General features: G+C 43.7%; 2 protein-coding genes across 3 annotated transcripts in view; one reads left to right on the forward strand and one right to left on the reverse strand.

Moving 5' to 3' along the window:
* Nucleotides 1-3,022: 3,022 nt before the first annotated feature.
* On the reverse strand, nt 3,023-6,326 carry ten1 (TEN1 subunit of CST complex). The gene is made up of 3 exons (XM_063195040.1): nt 5,837-6,326; nt 5,346-5,503; nt 3,023-3,641 (listed from the first exon to the last, which is right to left on the reverse strand). The coding sequence occupies exons 1-3, from the start codon at nt 5,932-5,934 to the stop codon at nt 3,529-3,531; spliced, it is 369 nt and encodes a 122-aa protein (XP_063051110.1). The 5' UTR covers nt 5,935-6,326; the 3' UTR covers nt 3,023-3,528.
* Nucleotides 6,327-9,788: 3,462 nt separating this feature from the next.
* acox1 (acyl-CoA oxidase 1, palmitoyl) overlaps nt 9,789-27,315 on the forward strand; it is a 31,126-nt gene continuing 13,599 nt past the window's right edge. Inside the window, exons 1-7 of one of the 2 annotated variants that reach the window (XM_063196313.1) lie at nt 9,789-10,051; nt 10,571-10,730; nt 11,901-12,061; nt 18,361-18,468; nt 19,309-19,428; nt 25,085-25,200; nt 26,100-26,269. In XM_063196313.1, the coding sequence (XP_063052383.1) occupies nt 9,943-10,051; nt 10,571-10,730; nt 11,901-12,061; nt 18,361-18,468; nt 19,309-19,428; nt 25,085-25,200; nt 26,100-26,269 (944 nt within the window). In that variant the 5' untranslated portion in view covers nt 9,789-9,942. Of the gene's footprint in view, nt 10,052-10,570; nt 10,731-11,900; nt 12,062-16,032; nt 16,194-18,360; nt 18,469-19,308; nt 19,429-25,084; nt 25,201-26,099; nt 26,270-27,315 lie in introns of both variants that reach the window. The other variant, XM_063196319.1, reaches the window with a different exon arrangement.

Here is a 27,315-nt window from a genome sequence, read left to right on the forward strand (position 1 = left end):
CTCCATATTCACATTATATTATTTCCACACCACCATAACCTTCACATTAATAACAGGGGCTGTGTAGAGTTCACTTTTCTGGCCTATTGTGTGTTTTCTAGTGGAGAAAGGAAGCCTTGTTAAAGGTGAACTGTGTAATGTTTTTAGTAGTTCACCTCCAGAATGCTGCCCATTTACAAGTGTTACCATTTTGACAAATACTTACCACCATCATCAAATATTAAGTATTCAATATGACTGGGAAAATGGCACTTTTCATACATGAAAAGGGGATCTTCTCCTTGGTCAGCCATTTTCATTTTCCAGAAATAGACATTTTTAGCTGCAAAAACCTACTGTACTTTGGTCATACTAGTAAATACTAGTTTATTATTTAGTAAATATTCATGAAAAGATTAAAGTTGACAATAGGCAGCACATTTCCAATGAGAAGCATAGTTGCAGTACCTATTCTGGCCACAATCTTACACAGTGCACCTTTAAATGTGATGTGATTTGTGATAATGGCTTCTTTCCGTTATCCTCGCTCCCGTACTCCCTTGTGCTTGTGACCTTGTGATGTCATCGTCACAAGACGTCCTTGACAACAGAAGTTTAATTCAATATCTCACAAAAGCTCTTTTAGGGGCTTGCTTGTATGCCTTTATTGGACGGGACAGTGTGAGATGGCGACGTGAAGTGAGTGGGAGAGAGAGAGAGAGACGGGGGAGGATCGGGACACAACCTCAAACCTGGGTCCCCAGCGTAGCAGTCCAGTAGCCAGGCCACGCCTTCCTAGTGGTGCTACACCTTCAGCGTTGCAACTAGTCAGGTCAAGAGCAATGCAAGCACTTTGTGAGTTCCTGAAAATGTGGGAACTCCTCCCACTTTATCGGTAAGCAAACAACCATAAGCAAACCAAAGGAGGCGGGTCAACCATGCCGTTTGGGAAATGTTAATTACTATGCTCTTGGTCAGACCAAGTCTCGAAGAGATTTGAAAGTCGATGATAATCAGGCTACTGGCTATTAGGGCTTGGTTCAAAAGATCGAATCGCGATCCAATATCGATTCACGCTCAAAAAGTGTGATATCCATTGACAACTTTGTGGATCGATCTTTTGCAGATGATTATAGGTGTTTTTTTCTCAACCACATCCTTTAGCTCTCCTCCACATTCATTTAGGCTACATGCACAAATACACATGGCCTGTTCTAGTAAAAAGTGCCACTCTTTTCTAACCTTTCTCTTCCTTTTCCACTTCTTTCTCTCATGCCAAGGCATTTCATGTTTGTATGGGCATCAAATGCTGAGATATTTAGGTTTTTAGAACCGGTCTTAGAATTCTAAGCATAAATGGGTTAAAGTCATATCGAATCGAATCGTGGATCGAATTGGATCATGACCTTCTGGATCGGAATCGAGGAATCCAGGAAATTTTGATCGATTCCCAGCCCTACTGGCTATCAGGCCCAGCTTCCCATCACAACTTGTCCTCCCTCCCTGCTGCTCCCAGCCTCCTTTGGCATAGCTCAGCAACAGAAACTAAATGCGGACTCCAGACCCGCCAGGTTGGTAGGGGGGAGTGTAATTAACCAGTGCTCTCCCCCATCCTCCTCCATGACTGAAGTATCCTGAGCATGGTACCATACCGTTGCACTGCTCTCTTGCGTTGATGAGGCATAAATGCAATTTCATTGCGTGGAGCACTGTGTCACAATGTCAATGGGAGTTGGAGTTTCCCAGTTGGGCCTTCAAAATGACAGAGCTATAAATGTACAGTGTATGCCAGGAAATAAGCGAATGTGGCAGGCGGGGTGGATGAAGCAGCCCTACTCTACTGTGGTCCCCGTGTCCCGAAGAGATTTGAAAGTCGATGATAATCAGGCTGGCAGTCCCGTGCCCCAAAAGGGCAATTTTCTCATTTGCTATTGGGATAGTTAATGGGCAACTCCTGCCAATGTCAATGTGCTGGTGTTTTGCTCACGCTATGAATTGTCAGTACCCGGTGACGCCACAGTTTTTGGCCCAGCCCCTTCCGAGATATGAGCTATTCTAATGGGAGCAGCTTTTGTTTACATTTGACTTTTTTTTTTAACATAGGCCTACTCCAAATATTTTCCCAAAAGGTACCGCTGTTTGCTAGTTGTCTGCTAATGTTGTATAACCTTTTGGATGTTTTTGGGAATGAATAAAAATGTTTTTTTGAAATGTAAACAAAGCGCTGCCCCCATTACGATGACCAAGATCTCGGAAAAGGCTGAAGAAAAAAGAAAAAAAAACCCTCAGGTACTGACAAGTCCAGAGTAGGGTGAGCATTACAACTGCATGTTGAAATTGACTGAACTGGTCCTTTAATGGGGAAAAGTCCCAAAAAGTTGTTGAGACTGGGCTGACAGTGGGGAAACTTTATTGTTGTCTTCACGGAGGGGAGGGCGTCAGCAAAGCGTGAGCAGAGATATTCTATAGAGATATGCCAACATAATAGGTTTCTATGGGCACCTAACGCGACAGGTTCCGGTCTGCCTAAAGGGGCGTGTCATAATGCTCCTACAATGAATAGAAGAGTCCTTAGGTCTGCCTAGGTCTGCCTAAAGGGGGCCATAATAGAACCAGGAAACAATGGGCCAATGGAACCTCTCTCTCTCTACTCTCTCTGGCGTGAGGCCACAAGCGCAGGTGGAGCGAGGACAGGAATTAGGATATAATGGAATGGACACAATGTGTACAGCAGTGTTTCTCAACACTGGGGTCGGGACCCAATGTGGGGGTCACCTGGGATTCAAATGGGGTCGAGTGAAATATCTAGGTGTGGTAAAAAAGAATACGGCCAAATATTACTAATTGTATCATAATAACTAAATATTTGGACTGAAACGCATACATTCTTAGACTTTAATAAATATCTATAGGTTTAATAGCATACAAGTTAGGTCGTCATGTTTTTTTTTTCTTGGTTGGTAAAAACGTGTATGGGGTCCCCAGAAATTTGGGATGTCAAAATGGTAAAAGTCACTGAAACATTTTTAACCTTCATCGCTACTTTACTATTTATTACTACTTTATTATCTGATAGCTTTTTTTTATACAGCACGTTTTATTGTACAATGTAGGACATGAGAGGTCTGGCTACCTCTATCAACCACATAGACATGGAAACTTTCACTAAGTCATAATATTTACACTGTATCCAGTTACATCATGACATGACATAAACCCTGGTAACAGTTGCAAGTCAATAAAATCTTCATAAGAGTAAGAGACTGCACATCCCACCTCTCTGAGGCCAGGTGCAGGACAAAGGCGCATCTGATAGTGGAAAGAGTAGATGTCCGCACACTGTAGCTCCGCTTTGACCCAACAGGGGTTGGGTTTCTTTCGACCCAACAGGGTCTCCATCAGGCATGCACATTGTATGATCAGAATAAATGTTCGAAGCGGAGCTACATTTTCCACAACAGTTGCAAGCCACGCAGCAAGTCACACACAGTTCTTGTGACTTCATATGTTCGTATTTGTATCCGTCAGTCACAGTGGCTTCTTCCCAGATCATGTATACTCCTGAAAGAGGCTCCTCTGGTCCTGGACGGCTTTCTGCAACAGGGCCAAGTCCACGCCATCCACACAGTTCAGCACCCGAGCCCGCACCACCGCACCACCGTCTGGAAGAAAAGAAGAAAACGGTTGAAGCCTCCAGCTCTATTTTCACTTATGGAGGATGTGTTTTGAAAAATGGTGGATGCTGCGTATGTTACGCAATAGATTCAAGATTCAAGATTCAAGAATTTATTGTCATTGTCAAAAAGGCAACGAAATTGTGTTTGGGGTACAATACTTAGTAGTAGCAGGTTTTCAAGTAAAGTGCAATAAGAGGTAAAAGTGACACCAGTGCTTGACCCCCCCAGCCCCCCCAATCCCACTTAAAGTAATAAGCCCGGCTATTGACTCAGGACGCAGCATGTAGGCTCCTGAGGCTGAGATGTTTATGCTTTTATAGGCTGAGGACACAGTTTCCCAAAAAGGGCTTAGGCATTTAGCAGGCGTTTTTTTTTTTTTGCAGGTGCCTTGGGTATCAATGGGTTAATAAAATCATGCTAGACTGCATTTCATACAGAGGACCTGGCCAGAGACTGATGCACTCCCTCTCATCACTGACTGATGGTTCCAGTGAAGATACAGTACTACCGTACTGTACAGCAAACCCATAGAAACACTGAGTGCGTATACATGCAGTTCAGTATCCCGAATATGATCGGGATATTAAGTATCCCGAATTTGCATTTGCGCATATAAACACTTCAGTATCCCGAATAACTGAGAAATCGGGATATGCTAGGTGGAGTTTTCCGAAAGAAGCCGGGATAATGAGTGCGTTTACATGCAGTTCAGTATCCCGAATATGAGGCTTATCCCGGTTATGATCATATTCGGGATAAGGTGTTTATATGCGCACAGAACGTTATATCCCAGTCTACATTCTTGGCCGTTATAGAATTCTCTTCAAATGCGTGTAGCCTGGATACCAGCAACAGCGTTCCATGGGAAGCCCCTGTATTCGGGATAAGGTGTATACATGCGTCAGTATCCCGGCTTCTTTCGGAAAACTCCACCTAGCATATCCCGATTTCTCAGTATCCCGAATAAGGGCTTATTCGGGATACTGAAGTGTTTATATGCGCAAACGCAAATTCGGGATACTTAATATCCCGATCATATTCGGGATACTGAACTGCATGTATACGCACTCACTGACGCATGTATAGGCCTACACCTTATCCCGAATACAGGGGCTTCCCATAGAACACTGTTGCTGGTATCCAGGCTACACGCATTTGAAGAGAATTCTATAACGGCCAAGAATGTTGACTGGGATATTACGTTCTGTGCTCATATAAACACCTTATCCCAAACCCATAGAAACACTGTAGAAAAGCAGAAGTGTATGGGCAGGCTTGTAGCCATGATATAAATGTTTTTTAGGCACACCTGAAGCAACAATGCGGTTATGCTGAGATCTGACTGTAAAAAAGAATATGATGGGTGATGGCCCATCAAGCAAGGAAAAAAAACTTTTTAATTTTTTTTGGTACAGACTTTTTTGGGGGGGAAGTACGCACAGACAAGATGATTGAAGGATTTGATGTGATTTTTGAAAATATGAGCTACTGTGGTCATTATTACCCATCGCATACATTTATTTCAGATAACCTGAGGGGGTCAAGTGATGAGATGATAGGAGTCAGACAAACTTTGTATATTCCAAACTCAAGTGGACAAACTTGAAACGCTAAGTTAGTGGAAAGTGAGAGACAGTCTGCAATACTACAATTGTTGGCAGAAACAATATCACTAATGTTAAAACTTACCATCTGTATTCTCTGTTTCTCCCAAGACCATGTAGATAGCTCCCTCTATGGGATTGAACGGCTCAACATAAGATGTGTGAACCACCACCTGGCACTTCACAGAACCATGTTGTGAGGTTAGAAAGGCCTTGGACTCCTCAGGAAGGTAACATGTCAATCTGAGTAGAAAGCAAATTAATTAAAGATTTCAGATTTCACTTTTGTCATGATGTACGCTACAACAACAACAACAACAACAATAATAATAACAATGACTGTATTTATATAGCACATACAAGGCATGCGGCTCAAAGTGCTTAACAAATGGATAAACGTCAATGTTAAAAATGAAAATAAAAAGTGAGATAGAAAAGAGAGACAGAGACAAGAAATAATAGCAAGAAGAGAAGACAAAACTAGACAGAATAGATAAAATATAAGCTACAACAAAGCTCCTCTATGGTGTCCTACTTAGAAAGTATCTAGAGTTCATCATCTCTGCTTAGAGCTACCTTCCAAAAGTTCGTACAGATGTTCCTTCTGCGATGGCACGCGACTGCAGCTCCCAAGGGAGATGATAAACGGCAGCCGCGGGAAGCATTGAATTCATTTTAGTGATGCAACATATATATTTTTAACAATCAACAAACGAGTTGTTTTCCCCCCAAAGAAATCAAAAGGTAATTTACTTCCTGAATAGCAGCATTGAAGGCGTGATCATGTGATCAAACATGCACACGTGACCCAAACAATAGCGCAGTGCCGTTTTAACCCTATAAAGCCTGACGAAAATTCTGCTTCTTATCTTTTTCTTATCTGCTTCATCTATCTTTGTAGATCAATTCTTTATTGGACCTTTGTGAGACTTGCACCTGTTAGCAGGTATGGGAAAGACTAGGTGCTGAACAGACTAGTCCTACTAATAATGGCTCACTTTGTAAGAGGGTGGACAGGCTGCCGTCCACCCATTACTTTCTTACATTAGAAATTGCTGCAACATAAATTCTCCGTCATTATTCACTTTTCAATGTTCCTGTTGTCCAGGGCTCTCAAGTTTGGAAGATTGTTTGGAGTGAGATTTAGATAAATAAATAAATAAATGGGGGGGGGAAGGGAGGTTTCCCTTCAACCCAGCTAGTTAAAAAGTTTGATTAGACCAAATACACTATTCAATATGCTTAATCCTAACCAGTGCTCGAGTTTTAAAATAGCCTATAAGCAGCTGGGGATGGTCAGAGATTGATTCTAATTATTGGTGGTTTGGGGGTTTCTCCCCCGAGAAAATTTTGAAAATGTAGTTGTTGAAAGTGCAATTTCAACACAATGTGAAGAAGGGATGTATACTTATTTTATAGGGAGGTGATTTTTGACCATTTTTATTGAGGGGGATGATTTTAGACAATGTTCATTTTGGGGGGATAGCCTAAAATAGGCTGGCATATGTTCTTTATTGTGCATTGACATTATCAGCCCAAATTAAAATAAAGTCCAATCACTTTTTTAGGCATCAGACCCAAATAATATCCTTTTTCATTCAATACCATAATATCTCCAGCACTATTTTTTGCCCCTGACTTCTTTAGCCTACTTGCCCTCTCTTCTACCACTACCTCTGCATTCCTCCATTCTCTCCAGTCTGTCTAATATTTGACCACCTCACACTCCTCTTGTCTCCACGTTCAATCATGTTTGGGAGGGATGACCATCAAACAATCAGCTGGGGTTATAGCCTAGCTAGAGTTGTTGCTCTCTTTTAACGTCTCTGTCAAGGCTACATGGGCTGGAAATATTGGTATAAGGAGTAAAAACAGTAGCCTAACTAATACAAGTCTCATATTTTCACCTGTATGAAGTTATCACCTGATGGTCCTGGCTCCTGCGTCTCCAGTTCGCCTACTTGCAATTCGTAAATTTTACAGCTCTCTCTTAACTCTGCTGCGCGTGCTATTGGATGAAACTCTGATCCACTGCTCTGATCTGCCCGACAACCGAACAATCTATTTTCTGATTAGCTGAATAGCGTGGTAAATAGTCTGAACACAGAATCGTCTGTGGATAGGTTGGATGAATTAATGTGCGCCGATTGGATAAGTTATCAAAACTTCAGAGTGTGAAATACCATGTGTGGAGTGTGAGAGTGTGAACTCGCTCAGATGAGTGTGTCACACTCTCAAAGAGTGAGACTTGAGAGCCCTGCTGTTGTCATTCCTCGTTATTTATGTGTCTCCTTTGCTTTTGTTTTATCAGATTGTCTTTGCTGGTGTGTGTGAATGGCATACTTTGTACAAAACCATTTTGCAACTGTATTTTGTACTGCTATGATGGCTGCTACAATAACCTTGAACTTCAACTTGAACATCAGGAGGGTAAAATCTTTGTAAGAGAAATGGCCCCACGGCAGAGTGGCGTGCCACAGCCCATGACTGAGTTCAAACGCAGGACATGCAGGCTATTGTGTCAGTCAGGGTTCCCAATTGTCAGAAAAGAGAAAAAGACGCACATCCGTCTAAAAAAAATGGGTGCAAGACTAGCAAAAATACCATGAAAACTGAAAGAAAAGTCCGCGACACCAAGCTCCCGTTTCTCTTATTTCAATGTGACGTTTCGGGCAGCATGCCCTTCATCAGACAAGATGTTTTGGTTCGAAAAGGGAAGTATGATTGATTCATGCATGTGAAAGCCAAATTCATGTTCCAAACTGTGTGTTTGTTCACCTCTGATTACCCCCTAATTAACCGTGTCTTGAGGCTCTGCGATGGAATGTTTTGTGGTAGACATGTGCTGTGATTGGCCACTTGCCATGCCCAATGATGCACGCCTGCTCTTGAATGGGCCTCATGTTGGTATTTGATGCATGACACAAATGAAACACACGACTGTGGGCCCGACTGGGACAAATAAAAGCTACTTGAACTTGACTCCAGTCAAAACACTGTCAACGTTCTTGTCAATACATACTCGCAAGGGGGCATGCCAAATTAAAGGAAGTCTGGAATTCACCACCTTCTATACACTGGGTCCCTCTGTCACGACAGAGGATACTCATTAACTATTGCCTCCTTCTGTACCCCCTGGCTCAAAGAAAGAGTTTTCAATCCCACTGCTGGCTTGTAAACCCTCCTATGGCCTCCTCCACGTCCCCTGGTGTACTGACATGTCTCCTGGAAGCTCATCCATGCTCTGTGCTGGACACAGCAAACCCTCTTGCCACAGTGCACATTGATGTGGCATCTTGTATGAGCAGCTACCTGAACACAAAGGCTGTTACTTTCCTAACTGGACAGGGTGATAATATCACACAAGTAGCCTATGATTTGCAGTTGTTTTGGTGGCCCCTTTGTTTTTGAGCAGTGTATGAATGTGACAATCATCTTGGTGGAGGCAAATCTACTGTGGCACCTCCAGCCATAATACTTCTCGTTGCAACATGAGATTGTTTTTATTTCAATGCTGAAACACACATGTTTGTTTGTTGAAGTAGAACTAGTAGTTGAACTGTCCCAAGTTTTTTCTGCCCTGGGATACGCATGAACGACCATCCGGGTACTTTTCTCCTAAATGTGCGTTACGCCCCTTTATGGGTGAAAACAAACCGAATGTCTCATCAACTTACATGCTACATCGGCTACCCTAAATGAACACAGTACATGCTTCAGGCACGGCTGTTTGGCAATATTATTTGAACAGCCGGCAACACAACACGTTTTCGGCATGTTGCGCGTGAACAACGCTTGTCTACAGGTCCTTATCTTTCGTTTATTAAACCCCAATAACACCAATTGACTTGCATTGCCTGTTTTCCCCCACAAATGGGCGTAACGCACATGGAAAACGTCACGCCGTTCATGAGTATGGCCCTTGGGCATTTGTTGCCTTCACCAGCTCGGGACCTCTCGAGACAGCTGACGACACTGCTCACATGACAATCGAGTTCTGGAGTTTGGCGCATGAACGCCACTGATCCCGGAACAATCGGGATTCATGCGTGTTTTGTTTTGGTTCTCTTTTCTTTTTTTCACCTCACCTTGAGCCTCCACACCCACGACATATAATTTTAGCTGAAGTAAGCTAAATTAAACAGCCAGAGACCAGCATTACTGACATATGTGCATCTGCAATTGAATGACATTGACTGGTGTTGTTGATAGTGATTACAAAATGATATTTTAGCATTTATGATACTGTTTACATGTCAGTTGCATGCATGGGCGCCATGTTGATGATGCGTCTGTCGTCACACAAAACACAAGCTCGGGAACTCGTTCTTCTATACTTCCGCCAGAGATCAACCTCGATAATTATCGATCTGACATTGCGTCACCAAATGTTCACTCCCACTTTCCCGAGGTTTTAGGTCGGCTTTCTGGGGATTCTCGATTTTTTGAACGAGCCAATTGTTTACGTATGTCACGTGACCCTGCGTCATGACCATGTGACGAGGAAATACTCCGCCGCTGAGACTGAGCAAGGTTAGCCAAAGCTACTTACGTTACGTGTTTATGCCTGACAGTGGCAGCAGCTGAGTGGATTTCGTAACTGTACAGAAAAGTTACAGTTTTCTCTTGGATGCCACAATTAGTAGTTTACTTGTTTTGAAACGGCAAGTATCACCATTGTCATGAATCCGGACATTTTAAGAGAGCGTGAAAATGCTACATTCAATACGGATCTTCTTACAAACATTTTGGACGGGGATCAAGAGAAGACCCGCAGGAGAAGAGAAATAGGTCAGTCGAATACCTCTCAAGTTCAACAAAGTTTGCATGCGATTTTGGTCAGGTTTTTTTTCCGAATTGTTCAGGAAGATTGAGGTTTTCAGAACGGACCATAGCGACAGCCCTGATGGTAGCAAGTTCATTAGTTTCATCCTCAAAACAACCTGCCAGCTAGCGACCTTTCCATTGTTATACTTTTCATTAATTGTTTCATTCTTTCTATCTAGTCATGTGAACATGTTGCTATTTTGACAATAATTCCCCAGCTCCCCCCTGAATTGACCCTTGCCCTACATCCTTCTTGTGGTTCTTGACGGACGTGCTGTGGAAAGGCTTACGCTCTAACAATAGCAATGTGCAATCACATACATGTAGCACATTTCTCAAAGTTATGAAAGCAACCCGACAATGCATAGCCTACATACCCAATTAGTCTAGACACGACAAGCAAATCAACAAAAACATGGCTGTACATGCTTGACTTAACCCAGTGTAGCAGAAACGGTGACCCAATGTACATGCATTTTGCAGAATCGTTGGTCATCAGTGATCCTGATTTCCAGCAAGAGGACCCCAACTTTCTGTCTCGGAGTGAAAGATATGACGCAGCCGTCAGGAAGAGTGCACAGATGATCCTCAAACTCAGAGAGTATGGGATTTCTGATCCAGAGGAGATATACTTTTACAAGAGGTGCATACATCATTTTTATCGTCAATATACACTGTGTTTAGGTTCATATCACGTTGTTCACTGTCTCTGTTTCATAGTTTTCCCCCCTCATTCAGTAGCCAGGTTTATACAAGTTTTTTCCTATTCCGATTCACTTATTCCCTTTCTATTTCCGATTAGACGTGTCCATGTAAAGTCGACTAATTTCTGCTTATCTTGATGTTGGTGTGTCACACCCAAATCTCAGCGCTGGTTTTTGCAACCTAGTAGGCCTACTTGTCATCTCCCCAATGTCTAAATCATATGTAGCTGTGGCTCTGTGAATCTTGTGGTGGAAGCATGGAAGGTTAGGCTGAACACGGTGTAGGAAATGGATTCAGAAAAAATACAATGAGTAAATGTTTGATTGTGTGTCCAACTTTTAGCCCTCTCCAGGTCAACAAATCTGCCCAGTTTCAGTCCACCCAAACTGCCCAGCCTCTTATGTTGTGGGTTAGGTCATTACAGGACGTAAGGTTCAAAGTCCAGTTCAGAGAAGAACTGTGTCAAAGGCATTACTTGGTCAACTATTTTTCAAACGGTATGGGTCAGATTGTGCCTGTGTGTGCCTTTTGAAGTGTTAGATGCCTTTCTTGGTGGACCTTTCCGCACCGAAGAACCTCACGACATAAAAAATGGCAGTTTTGGCAGTCCAGCCAAACAAAGTTATGACACCGCATCATCACATGATCCTGTTTCACACAGTCATGTACCAGATCACTCCATGAGAAATCAATGTGCTATGCCAGTGGTTTTTAACCTTTTTTTTTTTAAAGCACCCACTTACCTGTGCCAAAGACAAGCCGTGCAACCCCCAACCCAAACTTCTGCAGGTGTACAAGCAAGCGCTACAAAATGATTTATAAGAGATTAATTACAACGCCACCTGTTTGAGGCATTAAACAATTCCTTAATGCCTTTAGACGGGGACCAAAAACATGTTTTTAATTTTGGTTTGGATTTTGCCTTATTATAATGTTCTCAAGAAGAATTTTGATCACAACCCCAACACAAACAAAATTCCGCACACCCCCTGAAATCTCTGGCGCACCCCCCCAAGGGGTGCTCGCACCCCAGGTTAAGAACCACTGTGCTATGCAATTACCAGTGTATCCCTTTGTTTGTTTGTTTGTGTGTGTGCATTGTATGTAGTGTGTATCGAGGGATCAACCACGAGGCGCTGGGCGTTCACTACGTCATGTTCGTGCCCATGCTGCAGAGCCAGGGTGATGCGCAGCAGCGCAAGAAGTGGCTTCCACTGGTCGAGTCCTTCAAGGTCCTGGGCACCTACGCCCAGACCGAGATCGGTCACGGTCAGTCCCGCGTGCTATAGGGTGCCCTGCTGCGGGCGCTGCTGAGCTTTTAATGTACCTACGGTATACTGTACGCACCAGATGCGGTTGAGGAGGTTTTGATGTTTGTATGTTTCGGATAACTTGAAAAAACTCCCACACACTGACCATTTCGCTGTTTTGCTTTAATGAACAACGTTTCGGTACTAGACCTTCATCAGGCAATCAGGTCTAGTACTGAAACGTCGTTCATTAACGCAAAACAGCGAAATGGTCAGTGTGCGGGAGTTTTTTTCAAGTTGTCTGCTGAGTGACCCATGGGCCATCTCCGACGCACCTGCCAGCTGAGGTGTGCGAAAAAAAATCCAAGTTTAACGTGTATGTGTTGGATACCAGAGTTGCCTTGTGGGAACTTGGCCCTGAGCACCGGCAAATTCATCCTAATCAGAAATAGTTACTCTAAATGTTAATTACTCCTTTAAAGAAAAAAAATATATATATATATTTTAGGGGCTTTTATGGCTTTATTTGATAGGACAGTCTGAGATGGTGACAGGAAGCGAGTGGTACAGAGAGACGGGGTGGGATCGGGAAATGACCCTCGAACCAGGGTCCCCCTTGGGCATGCAAGCCCAAATGTGGGGGGCTTAGCGCGCTGCGCCACAGCACCCCCATATGTTAGTTACTCTAAGTTATTCTAAAACTCCACTCTATGTTGCTGGTTCATGTCCAATCTGTTTCATTGACCGCTTTAATTAAAAATATTACTGATATCTTGTAACTGTTTTTCTTTAGTTGTGATGGGCCACCGCTCATCTGTTTAGAAGGTGCAGGATTCAGTAGAAATTTCTGTATAAAAAGAAAACAATCCGCACACTTCAGGTCTATTTTTGTGCAAAGAAACTTTACTTGACTTGCAAACTTTCGGTCCGAAAAGCTTGCAAGTCAAGTAAAGTTTCTTTGCACAAAAATAGACCTGAAGTGTGCGGATTGTCTTCTTTTTATACAGAAACTGTTTTTCTTTACCATCAAGGAGCGCAGCAGTTCTCTTAAAAATTGCAGCTCATTAACCCAGTCATGCAAACCCATTCGAATACATTTACATCTCTGCTACTTCATGTGAAAGACTTGCAAAACCTGTCTGTTTTCCCCCAATCAGTAGAGGTGTGTTGTCATGTATTGGTTCTAATGTTACACATCCCCCTCCCCACACCCCCTAGGTGACTCCACTTGTAGGTTAACCTACTGTACCTAGCTGAAGAATTGCTGAGTGGTTTTGTGAGTGTTTGGTACAAATACATGATAAAATGTTGTTATTCCTTTTAATATTACACCAGATTCCCATCCTGTAGTTATAGCAGTTAGACATAGCAAGTGGACCTTTGCCTCTCGTGTTGATGCTTGACCCATAATTGTTGTGATTTCAAATTCCTTTCACTTTAAAGTGATACTGTCCCATTTTTGGAAATAAGCTTATTTTACACCTCCCCCTTGAGTTAAATAATATGGTTTTACCGTTCTTCTCCAGTGCTTTCAACTGTTCTCTGGGAATGGCAGTGCAAATTTTACCTCCAAGCTAGCAGTTAACATTGAGTCCTATGAGACCGGCCTGCGGGGAGGTGTAAAATAAGTTTCTTTCCAAAAATGGGACAGTATCACTGTAACTGTAACCCAAATCATTGCAAAAACTGCTATTTGCAGTGTGTTCCCAGTGTGGCCCTGGCGTAGAAGAAGCTTTAGGAGAGGAACTAACCTTACCCAAAGTGTCCTTTTCAATCTCGTTTAACCCTCACTTCCATCCCTTCACCTCATTCTTCTCCCTTTCCCTCCCACACACACACATCCTTTTTGCTCTGTGTCTATTGACCTAATGTAACCTTTCCTTCCTGCGTGCATTTTGGTTGCTTAGTCCCTGTTCCATAATCCTGACCTTTTGCCTGCTTTTAATGAACGCACATGTCCTTACATCACTCTAAAACTCCTCAGTTAGTATGCCATTGGCAGTGATTGTAATCTTTCAATATGTCGCTAACGCTAATCAAAACGTTCCCCCCCTTTCTTACCCCCCTTTGTGATGAATGCCTTTTTGGGGAATGTGACTGACTGAATGAATGAATGGCACAATTGAGTGGAATGTGGGTGATGCAAGAGAATGACACGTTTTCTACAGGGTTGCTTGTAGAGAGTTACTTGTACACAATCCCTGGTGCGGAACAAAAAAAAACAAACGTATTTTTGGAAAAAAGGTTTGCACAGTCCTTTTGGATTTTTTTCTTCTTGGAGTTATTTTTTCTTCTTTTTATTGATTCATTCAATGGCAAGCATGATGACGTTTCGGTCGAAACGTCATCATGCTTGCCAATGAATGAATGAATAAAAAGAAGAAAAAATAACTCCAAGAAGAAAAAAATCCAAAGGAAGTGTGCAAACCTCTTCACGGTTGCTCCCATTAAAGGAGTATGCTACATGGATGCATTGACTTTCACTAGCTTAGCGACATACTCCCTCTTTTAACTTGTCTCAAAGCAAGACAACGCTTCACATGAAAAAGAAGACACATTACCACCTTTACAAACCCCAGCCAACGATTGTAACTGTATTAAGCCCCAAAATAGTGGCATACCCCATTAAACAGATGAGGGTTTTTCCATATCTGTGCATGTGCGCCTAACACCGGCCTTTGTTGTGACCATCTGCTGTGGTGTGATGCCGGTGGTACTGTAGCTAGCTGTGCATGCTTTAAACCAGTGGTTCTCAAACTTTTTCCATCATTCCCCCCTTCAGAGGGTCTGAATGCTTCCGAGCCCCCCCCAAGCAACAGCAGTATGCACGCAGACTAATTTTGTGATCGCCACCGCACAGAATCAAAGGAAAGGTGGCTTGTGAGATTAAACAAAGAGGGACTGCAGTCGAATGCAGATGTGTGTTCATTTTCTATGCTATTCAAATTCATGACAATTAATAATATAATGTTGGTGAGGGCTTTAAACTTATTGACTTATTGGCGAGACAGGAAATCATTCCCTTGGGGGGAAAAAAACCCCAAAATCAGATGTCACACGCCCCCCCTGAGATGCCTCCGCGTCCCCCCAGGGGGGCTTACGCCCCACTTTGAGAAACACTGCTTTAAACGCTGGTCTCAGCAATGTGTTGACCTTCGCCTTATAATCCCTTTGACACATTTGACCCTGCCGGTACAGGACTTTGTGTGCTGTCCTCCATAGCCAAAAGATAAGGAAGATCTGAATTATGATGCACCAGTTTCCGATTTTCTGAAGAAAATGGCAAATTCAATCAGCAATGCTTGAAGGTCTGATATTTTTACAAACAGACCTGGAAAATCATCCCATTCTATCATCTTTTGGCTACAACCTTTTGGATAGAATATCTTTTCAAATGTGCTGAAGCTTTCCCTGAATTAATTAAACTGATTTTAGGCTGAGCTTGAGAAAGTGTTGATTCAGACACTTGTGACTGTCCAAGGCTTCCACCATAATATTCACATTGCTTTTCGCTATCTGAGTGCATTTGAAATAATTTGTTGCAAAATATTGCAGAATACCAAGTGCTTTACAAATGAAGCACTTTGAATCGACACTGCAATTAATTTATTTGAGTTGCTGTTGCTCACAAGTCCTATGTCTTTTCTTCCTTTCAAATCATCCCTCTCTCCTCATCTCATTTCATCACCTTAATTCTACCATTTTTCTTCTGTATATTCATTCATTTGTCCAATAATGTTGGGTCCCACGATCTATATCCCATTCATTCCCTACTTTAACCTTTACCTCACAACTTTACAATTGTCCGTTTCATACTGTGTATTCACTCTGGTTTTCTTTTTTTTCTTTTTAAATGAGACCCAAAATCCCCTTGCCTTTCCCATGCTTTACCTCTCTATACTTCACTTCACAACCTTACCAATTGTCCCCCATCTTGACCCTCTTGGCTGCGATCCCTGACCTCTGACCCCTGACCCCTGACCCTCCCAGCTGTGTGCACCGTGGGCGTGCGGAGCCCCTGGACCTGCACCTGGGCATGTTCCTGCCCACGCTCCTGAACCAGGCCACTCCTGAGCAGCAGGAGACCTTCTTCATGCCGGCCTGGAACCTGGACATCATCGGCACCTACGCACAGACCGAGATGGGCCATGGTAACGAGAGAGAGAGAGAGAGAGAGAGAGAGAGAGAGAGAGAGAGTCATAGACATGTGTACTGTACATGTCTATGCAGAGAGCTCTAATTTGGACATCATCGGCACCTACGCACAGACCGAGATGGGCCATGGTAGAGAGAGAGAGAGAGAGAGAGAGAGAGAGAGAGAGAGAGAGAGAGAGAGAGAGAGAGAGAGAGAGAGAGAGAGAGAGAGAGAGAGAGAGAGAGAGAGAGAGAGAGAGAGAGAGAGAGAGAGAGAGAGAGAGAGAGAGAGAGAGAGTCATAGACATGTGTACTGTACATGTCTATGCAGAGAGCTCTAATTTGGACATCATCGGCACCTACGCACAGACCGAGATGGGCCATGGTAACAAGAGAGAGAGAGAGAGAGAGAGAGAGAGAGAGAGAGAGAGAGAGAGACAGAGAGAGAGAGAGAGAGAGAGAGAGAGAGAGAGAGAGAGAGAGAGAGAGAGAGAGAGAGAGAGAGAGAGAGAGAGAGAGAGAGAGTCATAGACATGTGTACTGTACATGTCTATGCAGAGAGCTCTAATTTGGACATCATCGGCACCTACGCACAGACCGAGATGGGCCATGGTAGAGAGAGAGAGAGAGAGAGAGAGAGAGCGAGAGAGAGAGAGCGAGAGAGCGAGAGAGAGAGAGCGAGAGAGCGAGAGAGCGAGAGAGAGAGAGAGAGAGCGAGAGAGCGAGAGAGCGAGAGAGCGAGAGAGCGAGAGAGCGAGAGAGCGAGAGAGAGAGAGAGAGCGAGAGAGAGAGCGCGAGCGAGAGAGCGCGAGCGAGAGAGCGCGAGCTAGAGAGCGCGAGCGAGAGAGAGAGAGAGACAGAGAGAGAGACAGAGAGAGAGAGAGATGTGTGCATATCATTGGCACCTACGCACAGACCGAGATGGGCCATGGTAACAACTAGACAGAGAGAGTCATAGACATGTGTACTATATGTCTATGCAGAGAGCTCTAATTTGGATATCGTTGGCACTCATGCGCAGACTGAGATGGATCTTCTTGAGAGAGCCTAAGACATGCTTATGTAATGGAGGCCAACTAACAGAGTTCGTCGTAGAACGTTACGTTAGTAAACCTCCCTCCCGAAGCGTCAATACACTGCGGTAGCGTTCGGCTATTGGACCGGCCGTTTAGCTCAGCGCGCTCGTACTTTGACTCCCATTGTCAAACCGCTGTAGTTGACGAGGTGGCAGGTTTGCGGCCCAAGGGGGACGAACTGTGCAGGAACACCTCTGTCACACTTAGATGAACAGTACTGTAAACATGTCTATGCAAAGAGCTCTAATTTGAACTCTCCTGATCTGGAGCTGCATGTCCAGGCCCATGGCTGATGAGATGAATGGAGTTCAATGGAAGGGCATCTAGATTGGAATAGTGGCTACTATTGGAGGCGCACAGTAAACTCAACTGCATGACTACCATTGGAGGCAGTGGTATGACCAAAGATTCTGTATTCATTTAGAACCTCTCTAGTATGACCACCAGTTTAGACATTCTTCATATTTCCCAACAGATTTATTGGAGCATTAGGCTCTAAAAGTCTACAAGTTATTCTTTGATGAAAGCGTAACCCCCCCAATCCTTCATCTCTTGGATCTAATTAACTGTCCTGAGGCTGTTATGTAGCGGAATGTGTTGTGTTGGTTGGCATGTTCAGTGATTGGCTGTCTGTCTGCTCTAAAAAAAAAGGAAAAAAAAGCAGTGCACGTCTCTTCACGGATCTCCGTTTCATCATGTTGACGTCTGAAGGTCCAACTATAGCTCTACTCACTTATTGTTAACCGTGACAAATGCATATCTGACCTTTCAGCGCTTCAAACACAGGGCTGCCACACTGTTGTTCACGTTGCATTCATTTGGGGTACCTTTCATAACTCATGCATTTGGGTCATGGCTGTCAGGAATCTACAAGAGAGCAGAGTTGTTTAATGAGGTCAGTTGCCCCCCCAAATAAGGGTTGCAGAGTTAGGGAGTTGTCCCTTATAATTATGATCTTAAATAAATTATAAGCTGTACATTCATACCTACAATCACTCACCCAGACATTAGTTCAATGCTTTTGTGTATATTCATGTATCTGTCTTATCGTAGCGCTGCTCTTGTGTTTGTTTTTCTCATGTTTGTTTTTTCGCATGCTATCCAATAGGGACGTTCATCCGAGGTCTGGAGACCACCGCGACCTATGACCCCGCCACACAAGAGTTTGTCATGAACAGCCCCACCATCAGCTCCATCAAATGGTGGCCCGGAGGATGTAAGCAGCAGTATTCGTTTTCAGTCAAAAGAGGAAAAGGGTTTACCTTTTACGGACACCTGTTTGACTGTGTTAATTTATTCAGCTAATAGCTAATATGTGGTGTGAGATTTGAATGTTACCCCTCTCTGGCTCTCTGGCTCTCTGGCTCTCTGGCTCTCTGGCTCTCTGGCTCTCTGGCTCTCATTCTCTCATTCTCTCTGTCTCTCATTCTCTCTCTCTCTCTTGCTCTCTCTCTCTCATTCTCTCTCGCTCTCATTCTCTCTCGCTCTCTCTCTCTCTCTCGCTTGCGCTCTCTTTCTTTCGCTCTCTCGCTCTCATTCTCTCTTTCTCTCTCTCTCTCTCTCTCTCTCTCTCTCTCTCTCTCTCTCTCTCTCTCTCTCTCTCTCTCTCTCTCGGCATGTGTTATTGGATCTCTTTGTGCTTCACGTGCCAAAAATAGAGAAACGTACTGTACTGTACTTGGATGCCTTGTTCACAGAGATGAGATGTCGAAGTGCTCAGGTTTCCTGTTCCTGGATTTGATTTTATCTGTACGAACAGTACAACAGAAATGCGCAGCTGAACTAAACTGCCTTGCCATGAGAGTTTTCAGATGCTGTTACCATTGAAATGGAATTGGTGCTTCTAAGTTCAGGTTCTTTCTCTCTCTCTTTCTCTCTCTCCCTCACTCCCTCTCTCTCTGTCTCTCTCCTCTCTCTCACACACACTCTCTCTCTCTCTCTCTCTCTACCTCTCTCTCTCTCTCTCTCTCTCTCTCTCTCTCTCTCTCTCTCTCTCTCTCTCTCTCTCCCTCTCTCTCTCTCTCTCTCCCTCTCCCTCTCTCTCTCTCTCTCTCAGTGGGCAAGACGTCTAACCATGCGGTGGTGTTGGCCCAGCTCCACACTCAGGGCACCTGCCACGGCCTCCACGCCTTCATCGTCCCCATCCGATCCATGAGCACACACATACCTCTACCAGGTACACACACACACACACACACACACACACACACACACACACACACACACACACACACACACACACACACACACACACACCTCTACCCTGTACACAAACATGAGCACACACACACACACACACACACACACACACACACACACACACACACACACACACACACACACACACACACACACACACACACAACCATGAGCACACTCATACCTCTCCCAGGAACACAACCATTTACCACTGACAGCAGGGTCCACTAAGAAGCTGGTTTAGCAGTGAACCAGGTGAAGTTCACCTTGAGGTTCGAGGTAAATCATCTAATAGAAGAGACTGGAGTCCTCATGTTCTTAACTAAATAATGGCTGCAGGTACTGTATATCTGCAATATTAGCGAGTTGACCACTTCCTGTAGATTAACTAAGCCTGGTTTATCACGTAGTTTTTAGTACACCCCACAGAACTATGTTGGTGGGTGTACTTGAGAAATAATGTTGACCGTATGATGGGCTCTAAATTAACTTTGTAATGATATTGTTATATCCAGTGTTTAAATTGGCTTTTGGGAGGTGGGGGAGCCCTTCACTCACGGTCAAAATAGCTTTTTAATTTTTTAAAAAAAATGTAACATCGCCCCATCAGGCAAATACATGTATTCTATGAAATTATTGCCCATAATTAATATCATACATAAATCAATGTATTACTCAGTTATGAGAAAAACAGCAAGGTACCCTCATTCCCTCTTCACTTTATTAGGTTGCTAAAAAATAAGAACAGTTAGACCAGTATCACACCTGATACATTTATGTAGCCGACTTTTTAATATTCTCTCCTGTCAGTTGGCAGCAGTATGCTATTGGACTGTCAGTACAGGGGCAAAAAAGTTTTAATTTTGACCACCATCACTGCACCATCAAGCTACAAAGCTGTAGACCTAAGACTATTAAGAACTCATATTATTGATGTGAATAACAATTTGTTTTAAAAGATCATATGATTGATTTTAATTCTCCTATAATGTCATGGGTTTAGCATGCATTTATTAGCACGTTTTATGCCTAATAAGTAACAAAGTTAAAAGAATAAAAATGCATGCTTAGGCTATGCTGTTCTATTACAGTGCGTGAAAGTGTGCACTGTCACTTTAAATCAGGCGGAGTCTGCAGGGAATCGTCTCACTCGGACACGTCTTTTCTTAACAGAATGCCCCTTTGGCTGACTGATTTGGGGCGTTCTTATTTCAGTAGTTCGGCTATCTCGCTCCGTGCTATGTTTTAATTACACTTCAGTTGCATTAAGTACATGATTTTTTGCAGAGCAATAACTTTGGAACTTGCTGCAGCAATTCTAGTGCGAGAGAGACGGTGCACTGCTCTACACGCAAAGCTGGACACGCAGGAATCCCTGTCATTTGCTTACTGTCTAAAAAAATGTAATACGTTCCTGGCATGTTTAAGCCCACATAAAAGTAACCTGCAACCAAATAGCTACACATTCTGACAGAACAATGGACGGAAATCTCAAACTTGATGTTGATTTTCCCCAATTAACAAACTGCTGTTAAAGTAGGCAGACACCACGCTATTCTGCATGACTGTTTGGTTAACTTTGCCTGAAAGCTAGCCGATATCAAATTAAATGACAGCTTACCTCCGTTTTGTAAAAGGCATTGTATCTAGCCCAGTGTTTCTCAACAGGGGTGCCGGGGCACCCTGGGGTGCCGCGGGCCCCCCTCAGGGGTGCCGCAGAAACTTGGCTGATAAATAAATTATGTAATATTTTGTCATAAATTGACATATTTTGTCTTAATTGATAAGTTAATGCTAGTCAGTGGAATCTTTCATCTGCCATTTAAAGGATAGTTCCGGCGTAAAATGAAAGTTTCACCATCGCTTTCCCATGCCACATAATGTATCTAATGATGAGCCATTCCGGGCAATGCCGCGCCGTTATGGAGTTAGCTAATTTTAAGCTTTTTGGTGAAAAACGCAGCCAACGCATCACGGCGGGGCCAATTATAAACCTATTCTTTTCTGATGTTTCCCCGCTATAAACAACTTCAAAAACGCTACACACTTCATCACAAAGGTCTCGTCAATCAAACCGAGGCACAGAGAATGTCATCGGACCACACAATCTTTCACTGGCCAGTGTTTTCAGAGGTGTCTCACTGTTGCAACTCTCTGACCCGGATGCAGGCTACTCAATCAGGTGGCTAGCTAAACATGGTCCGCGGTTCGCACCGGCTACGACCGTAAAATGAAAAGCTGGAACCCCGACCGTTTTCACCGACTGCCACTGTCTAAACCAGCCATATTACGGGAATGGCTAATAGCATTAGAAGTGGACGAAACTGGCGTAAAAACCCGGAGGGATCGCTACTACCGTGTGTGCAGGCAGCAGATTTGAAGAGTTGCATGGAGAGTACTACTCTCACAAAGTAATTGCAACACGGTATAATATAACATGGATTCAGCTTTGTAATAACACACCACTGGTGGTGTACTTACACCTGTAAGAGTACTTCTAGTACGACTTTATAAATTCCTCCAGCCCTCCTCCGTTGCGTAATGGTCCATCTGACCTCGCGCGCCCTGGTCATTAGAGTCTACTTCACTGAAACTACTCTAGCATGCTTGACATCAACCACATCGAATGCCTCAGGTCGCACAATTTCACAATTTCACTTGCCATCCCGCGCTAGTTTGTTTTGACAGTGTATTTATCTCCTGTAGTGGGCTACATTTACTGTACCTGTAGGCTATGCCTTCCCAAAACAGAGTGCTTGCTGGCAAAGACGCGCGGTGTTGCAACCAGTTTCACAGATTCACAGACAGTCAAGATTCATGAGCCAGACACATTTACACATGTTTCTCTCTCTTCAAACATACCTCCATAGCCATGCGCCTTTTTGACACAGCATTCCTCTTTAGACGGTTTCGTTTATGTGTTCCATCTCCCTTACTCTTCTTGTAGCCATCATCCATCATCCTCGAAATGCTCCCTCCACACACGGTAGTAGCGATCCCTCCGGGTTTTTATGTCAGTTTCGTCCACTTCTAATGCTATTAGCCATTCCCGTAATATGGCTGGTTTAGACAGTGGCAGTCGGTGAAAACGGTCGGGGTTCCAGCTTTTCATTTTACGGTCGTAGCCGGTGCGAACCGCGGACCATGTTTAGCTAGCCACCTGATTGAGTAGCCTGCATCCGGGTAAGAGAGTTGTAACAGTGAGACACCTCTGAAAACACTGGCCAGTGAAAGATTGTGTGGTTCGATGACATTCTCTGTGCCTCGGTTTGATTGACGAGACCTTTGTGATGAAGTGTGTAGCGTTTTTGAAGTTGTTTATAGCGGGGAAACATCAGAAAAGAATAGGTTTATAATTGGCCCCGCCGTGATGCGTTGGCTGCGCTTTTCACCAAAAAGCTTAAAATAAGCTAACTCCATAACGGCGCGGCATTGCCCGGAATGGCTCATCATTAGATACATTATGTGGCATGGGAAAGCGATGGTGAAACTTTCATTTTACGCCGGAACTATCCTTTAAGCACAATAAGGTAAATTTAGGTTGCCCCAGTAAGCTGCAACTTCCAACGGTCGTGTGACTCCAAATGTTTTACTTTTCTAAGTTTGTGTGATATCTGATTCGATGCCATGTTACGGCTTGTTGGTTTGGGGTGCCTTGACATTTTTCATGAATTGAAAGGGTGCCTCACCTAAAAAAAGGTTGAGAACCACTGATCTAGCCAACTAACTTTGCACATTGAACATGAAAGCATGGAGGACAGGCTTGAAGTAGTGACAAACTCGAAGCGGAGTAGTTCTAGCTGTGAGAAAGAGCAAGCGCTCCGGACCGCTCAACTGTTGCAAAGTTGCAACGTTGCTACAAACTCAAATTGTGGTGTCTCGCAGCGCATGTGCAGAATGCAGATGCAATAACTGAAATAATGCGGGAGTTAATTAATCTTATTGTATGTTGCCATCATTGGAAAACTTTCATAAAAACATATGATATTTCAAGAAGAGGTGAAAATATGAACTGTGAATACAGTGAGGGTGGGGCAGCAGGAGCGCAGCTCCGCTTGGCTGTCCCTCCGAGGTGAGGAGGCGGAGCTGCGCTCCGGAGGGCTCTGCCTCAATTTAAACATTGGTTATATCAATAATGTTGACAGTATGAAATGAACTTTTTCCACCACCAGCCAAAATGGCTAGTAGATGTTAACCTTACTAGCCAAACACACACTCACTGATGGGTCAAAGTGGCTACTATATTGGTGTTTTCTACCAGCCAAACTGAAATGTTCACCAGCATTTAGCCAGTTGGCTGGTGTTCATTTAGAGCGATGACCGTATGAAGGGTAAATAGAATGTTGTCCTTCTGTCCTGGCGCTTCAGGCAGAGATTCTTTAAGTATATAGAGATATGCCAATGTAATAGGTTGCTATGGGCACCTAACATGACCAGGTTCCGGTCTGCCTAAAGCAGGGGTACTCAATTAAAAGTCCCCGAGGGCCAGTTTTAAAAAATTCCTCACAATAAAGGGCCGGGCCGACACGACCCCCCCCCCTCCCCAAAAAATAAAAAATAAAAATAAAAATGATAAGTCCTTTGTAAGCACAATACACACGCTCTCACACCCACAGCAGATATTTAGTTTCCACTGACAGGATGATGAGGTGCCTGCCTTGCTCTCATTGCCACCCACCCATTAGTATTTTTAAAAAATGACATAAGATTATCTGTTAGCCTATATTTGCAGACTACATTCATAAAGATTTATTTCTTAGTGAGAAAACCAATAAGCCTGAAGATAACACTTTTCAAACAAATGTTGCTTATTATGACTTTGTTTATGCAGCTCTCACATGCATAATGAGAATCAGATGCAATAATGGACCCAACAAAGAGGACACATAGATAGGAGAACACCAGGTTTTGTCAACAAGAAAATGGCACATTTGATGCAATGTTGATTAAATGCAAAAGCCAATAATAAATTGTCAAGTTGCTCATAACTTTGTTTGCAGTCTTATGAGGGTCTTAGCATTCCAAACGAACTATTTGGGGACTGTTTATTAAGCAATTCGTTTTTAATAGGCTACCAATAGTTAGCTGCCAGCAGAGCTCAAACACAGTTTGCCTTCATTTGTGTTAGCAACTAGCTACAGCTACTGCTAAACCAATTCGAAGTCCTAACACACTGTTTGCAATCAAATGTGGACCATTACTTTCAAAAACGAGGCATAGAGAACTTTGTGAATAATTTATTTACAGGCTCTGAAACAGTCCTTCCCTTGTAATCTATCTCACAACCTCTAATGCCACCGTCGTAGGTGCTTCTGTCCGGAGCCTGCAGTGACTGACAAACAGGGAGAAACTGCCTGAGGGGGCGGGGCACGGCACGCTTCTTCATAGCGTCTGTGGCGCGATTTCAAAATAAGAGCCGACAGCGCGATCGGACCAAAAAAAAAATTTCAAAATTATTCGAGGGCCAAAAATAGATGCCGTTTGTGGCCCGCGGGCCGCTAATTGAGTATGGGGGGCCTAAAGGGGCGTGTCATAATGCTCCTAGCATTGAATAGAACAGTCCCCCCCCCCCATAATAGAACCCGGAACAATGGGCCAATGGAACCTCTCTCTCTCTACTCTCTCTGCCTCAGGTGTCACCGTGGGAGATATTGGGCCCAAGTTTGGCTTCGACGAGGTGGACAACGGCTACCTGAAACTGGACAACGTGCGGATACCTCGCGAGAACATGCTCATGAAGTATGCTAAGGTGAGAAGCTGCTGGGGGATTACTGTAACTATCTGTCCTTCCAAAAACGGAATGAAACATTATGACAACAGTCATTAACGTTATAAAGTGTCAATAATGTGTCATTCAAGTTCCTGATGTCATGTCATTCTCACGAAAATTACATGATACCCTTATGTGTGGACCCTAGGGCTGTAACGATACACTCAACTCACGATTCGGTTCCTTTCACGATTTTTTTTACTTACGGTTTGGTACACCCCACGATTTCTGAACTGTATCTGATTTGAAGCTGGGAAGCACCATCACACCGTATCATATGGTTGTTTTCTGGACTGAAGGATAACAAAACTTTGAAAGGGCGTATCATGATACTGCTGCCTCCTTACATCAACATACAGCAGTTTCGTGACTGAGTATCGCGATTTCTCGGTTTGATGAGATATCGTTAGCCCTAGACCCCTTCGAATATAATGTTCCCAATATTTATAATGGCTATTTCGAACTATTTTAAAAGGGACACTGTGTGAGATTTTTAGTTGTTTATTTCCAGAATTCATGCTACCCATTCACTAATGTTACCTTTTTCATGAATACTTACCACCACCATCAAATTCTAAGTATTCATTATGACTGGAAAAATTGCACTTTTCATACATGAAAAGGGGGATCTTCTCCATGGTCCGCCATTTTGAATTTCCAAAAATAGCCATTTTTAGCTGCAAAAATGACTCTACTTGGATCATACTAGAAAATATTTGTTTATTACTTAGTAAACTTTCATGAAAAGATGAAATTTGTCAATAGGCAGCCCAGTTTCATTCAGCAGCATAGTTGCAGTACCTTTTTTGACCATTTCCTGCACAGTGTCCCTTTAACTGTTTTTTCGCCCCCATATCTGGGCTGCACGTCGCTAACAGGTGGAGGCGGACGGGACGTACCACAAGCCTCCGAGCTCCAAGCTGACGTACGGCACCATGGTCTTCATCCGCTCCATGATCGTGGGCGAGTCGGCGCGGGCGCTGTCCAAAGCCTGCACCATCGCCATCCGATACAGCGCCGTCAGACACCAGTCTGAGCTGCGGCCCGGGTGAGCCTCTAATACAGTGTTTCTGAAACTGTTTCGGACTGGGGATCACTTTGTCCGCTCAAAAATGTTCAGGGACCACCTGTCAACTGAATTGACGGTTGACGGGTGCTAATTTGACAGTGCTAATTTTGCAGATCACTTGCTTTTTCTTCACATTTACAAGCCTGTCTTATTGTGGTAAAAATATGACTTCAGCTATGTTTAGCTTTGTAATAATGTTACAAATGTAGCCATAGCCTACTGCTAGCTTGCCTTGGCAAATCAGAAATCTCCTCATGGACCACCTGAGCTGTGTCGCGGACCACCAGTGGTCCCCGGACCACACTTTGAGAATCACTGCTCTAGTCTATCAATCACTCAGTCAGTGTCGATGTCAAAATACATGTCCATTCATTTCGGCCATTGAATACATGACAATTTATATTGAAATCAGGGTAATTTCACGTGAAATCAGACACTTTTGAGGCCTGACCGACATGTCATTTTTTAAATAGTGGTAAGTAGTTCGTTTGTACCTTAATATTAGAGCCAGTTTCATGGCCCGTTCAGTTCTGCGGTTCTATCCTACCACTAAATAAAGGCACTCTAAGTTGTCCGGGTGGGTCGGGCCCCAAAGTGTCTGATTTCACGTGTAATGATCCAGTACTCAGTGCTACAGCCTGCCGTCAATCAATCAGTCCGTCAATCAAAGTCTCTCTTGGTCGTCCTAAGACGAGCCTTCCATCGCTGCTTCCAGTCCTCCCGATTCTTCAGACATCTTTTCAGCTTTGCCTTTGGCAATGTCCTGCCAGTCTCATTCTCCGTTACAGCGATCTTCTCGCTCACCCTTGGTATTCCCTCATACAGGATTTCGCTGGTTACATATGCACTATTGCTGATGTTAAAGTGCTTGCATGCTAGTATGATTCCATCAGCATCATCAAAGTACAGTACGGTGGGATTTCCTCAGTTTGTCATTCTACTTAGTTTGTCAATTTCTGTTGCTTGTCTTTGTCCATTGTAATACTATCTTGCATCTCTTTTTTCCCCCTGAGATGCTGCTCTCC

This window comes from Engraulis encrasicolus, chromosome 1 (genome assembly GCF_034702125.1).
Source record: "Engraulis encrasicolus isolate BLACKSEA-1 chromosome 1, IST_EnEncr_1.0, whole genome shotgun sequence".
NCBI lineage: Eukaryota > Metazoa > Chordata > Actinopteri > Clupeiformes > Engraulidae > Engraulis > Engraulis encrasicolus.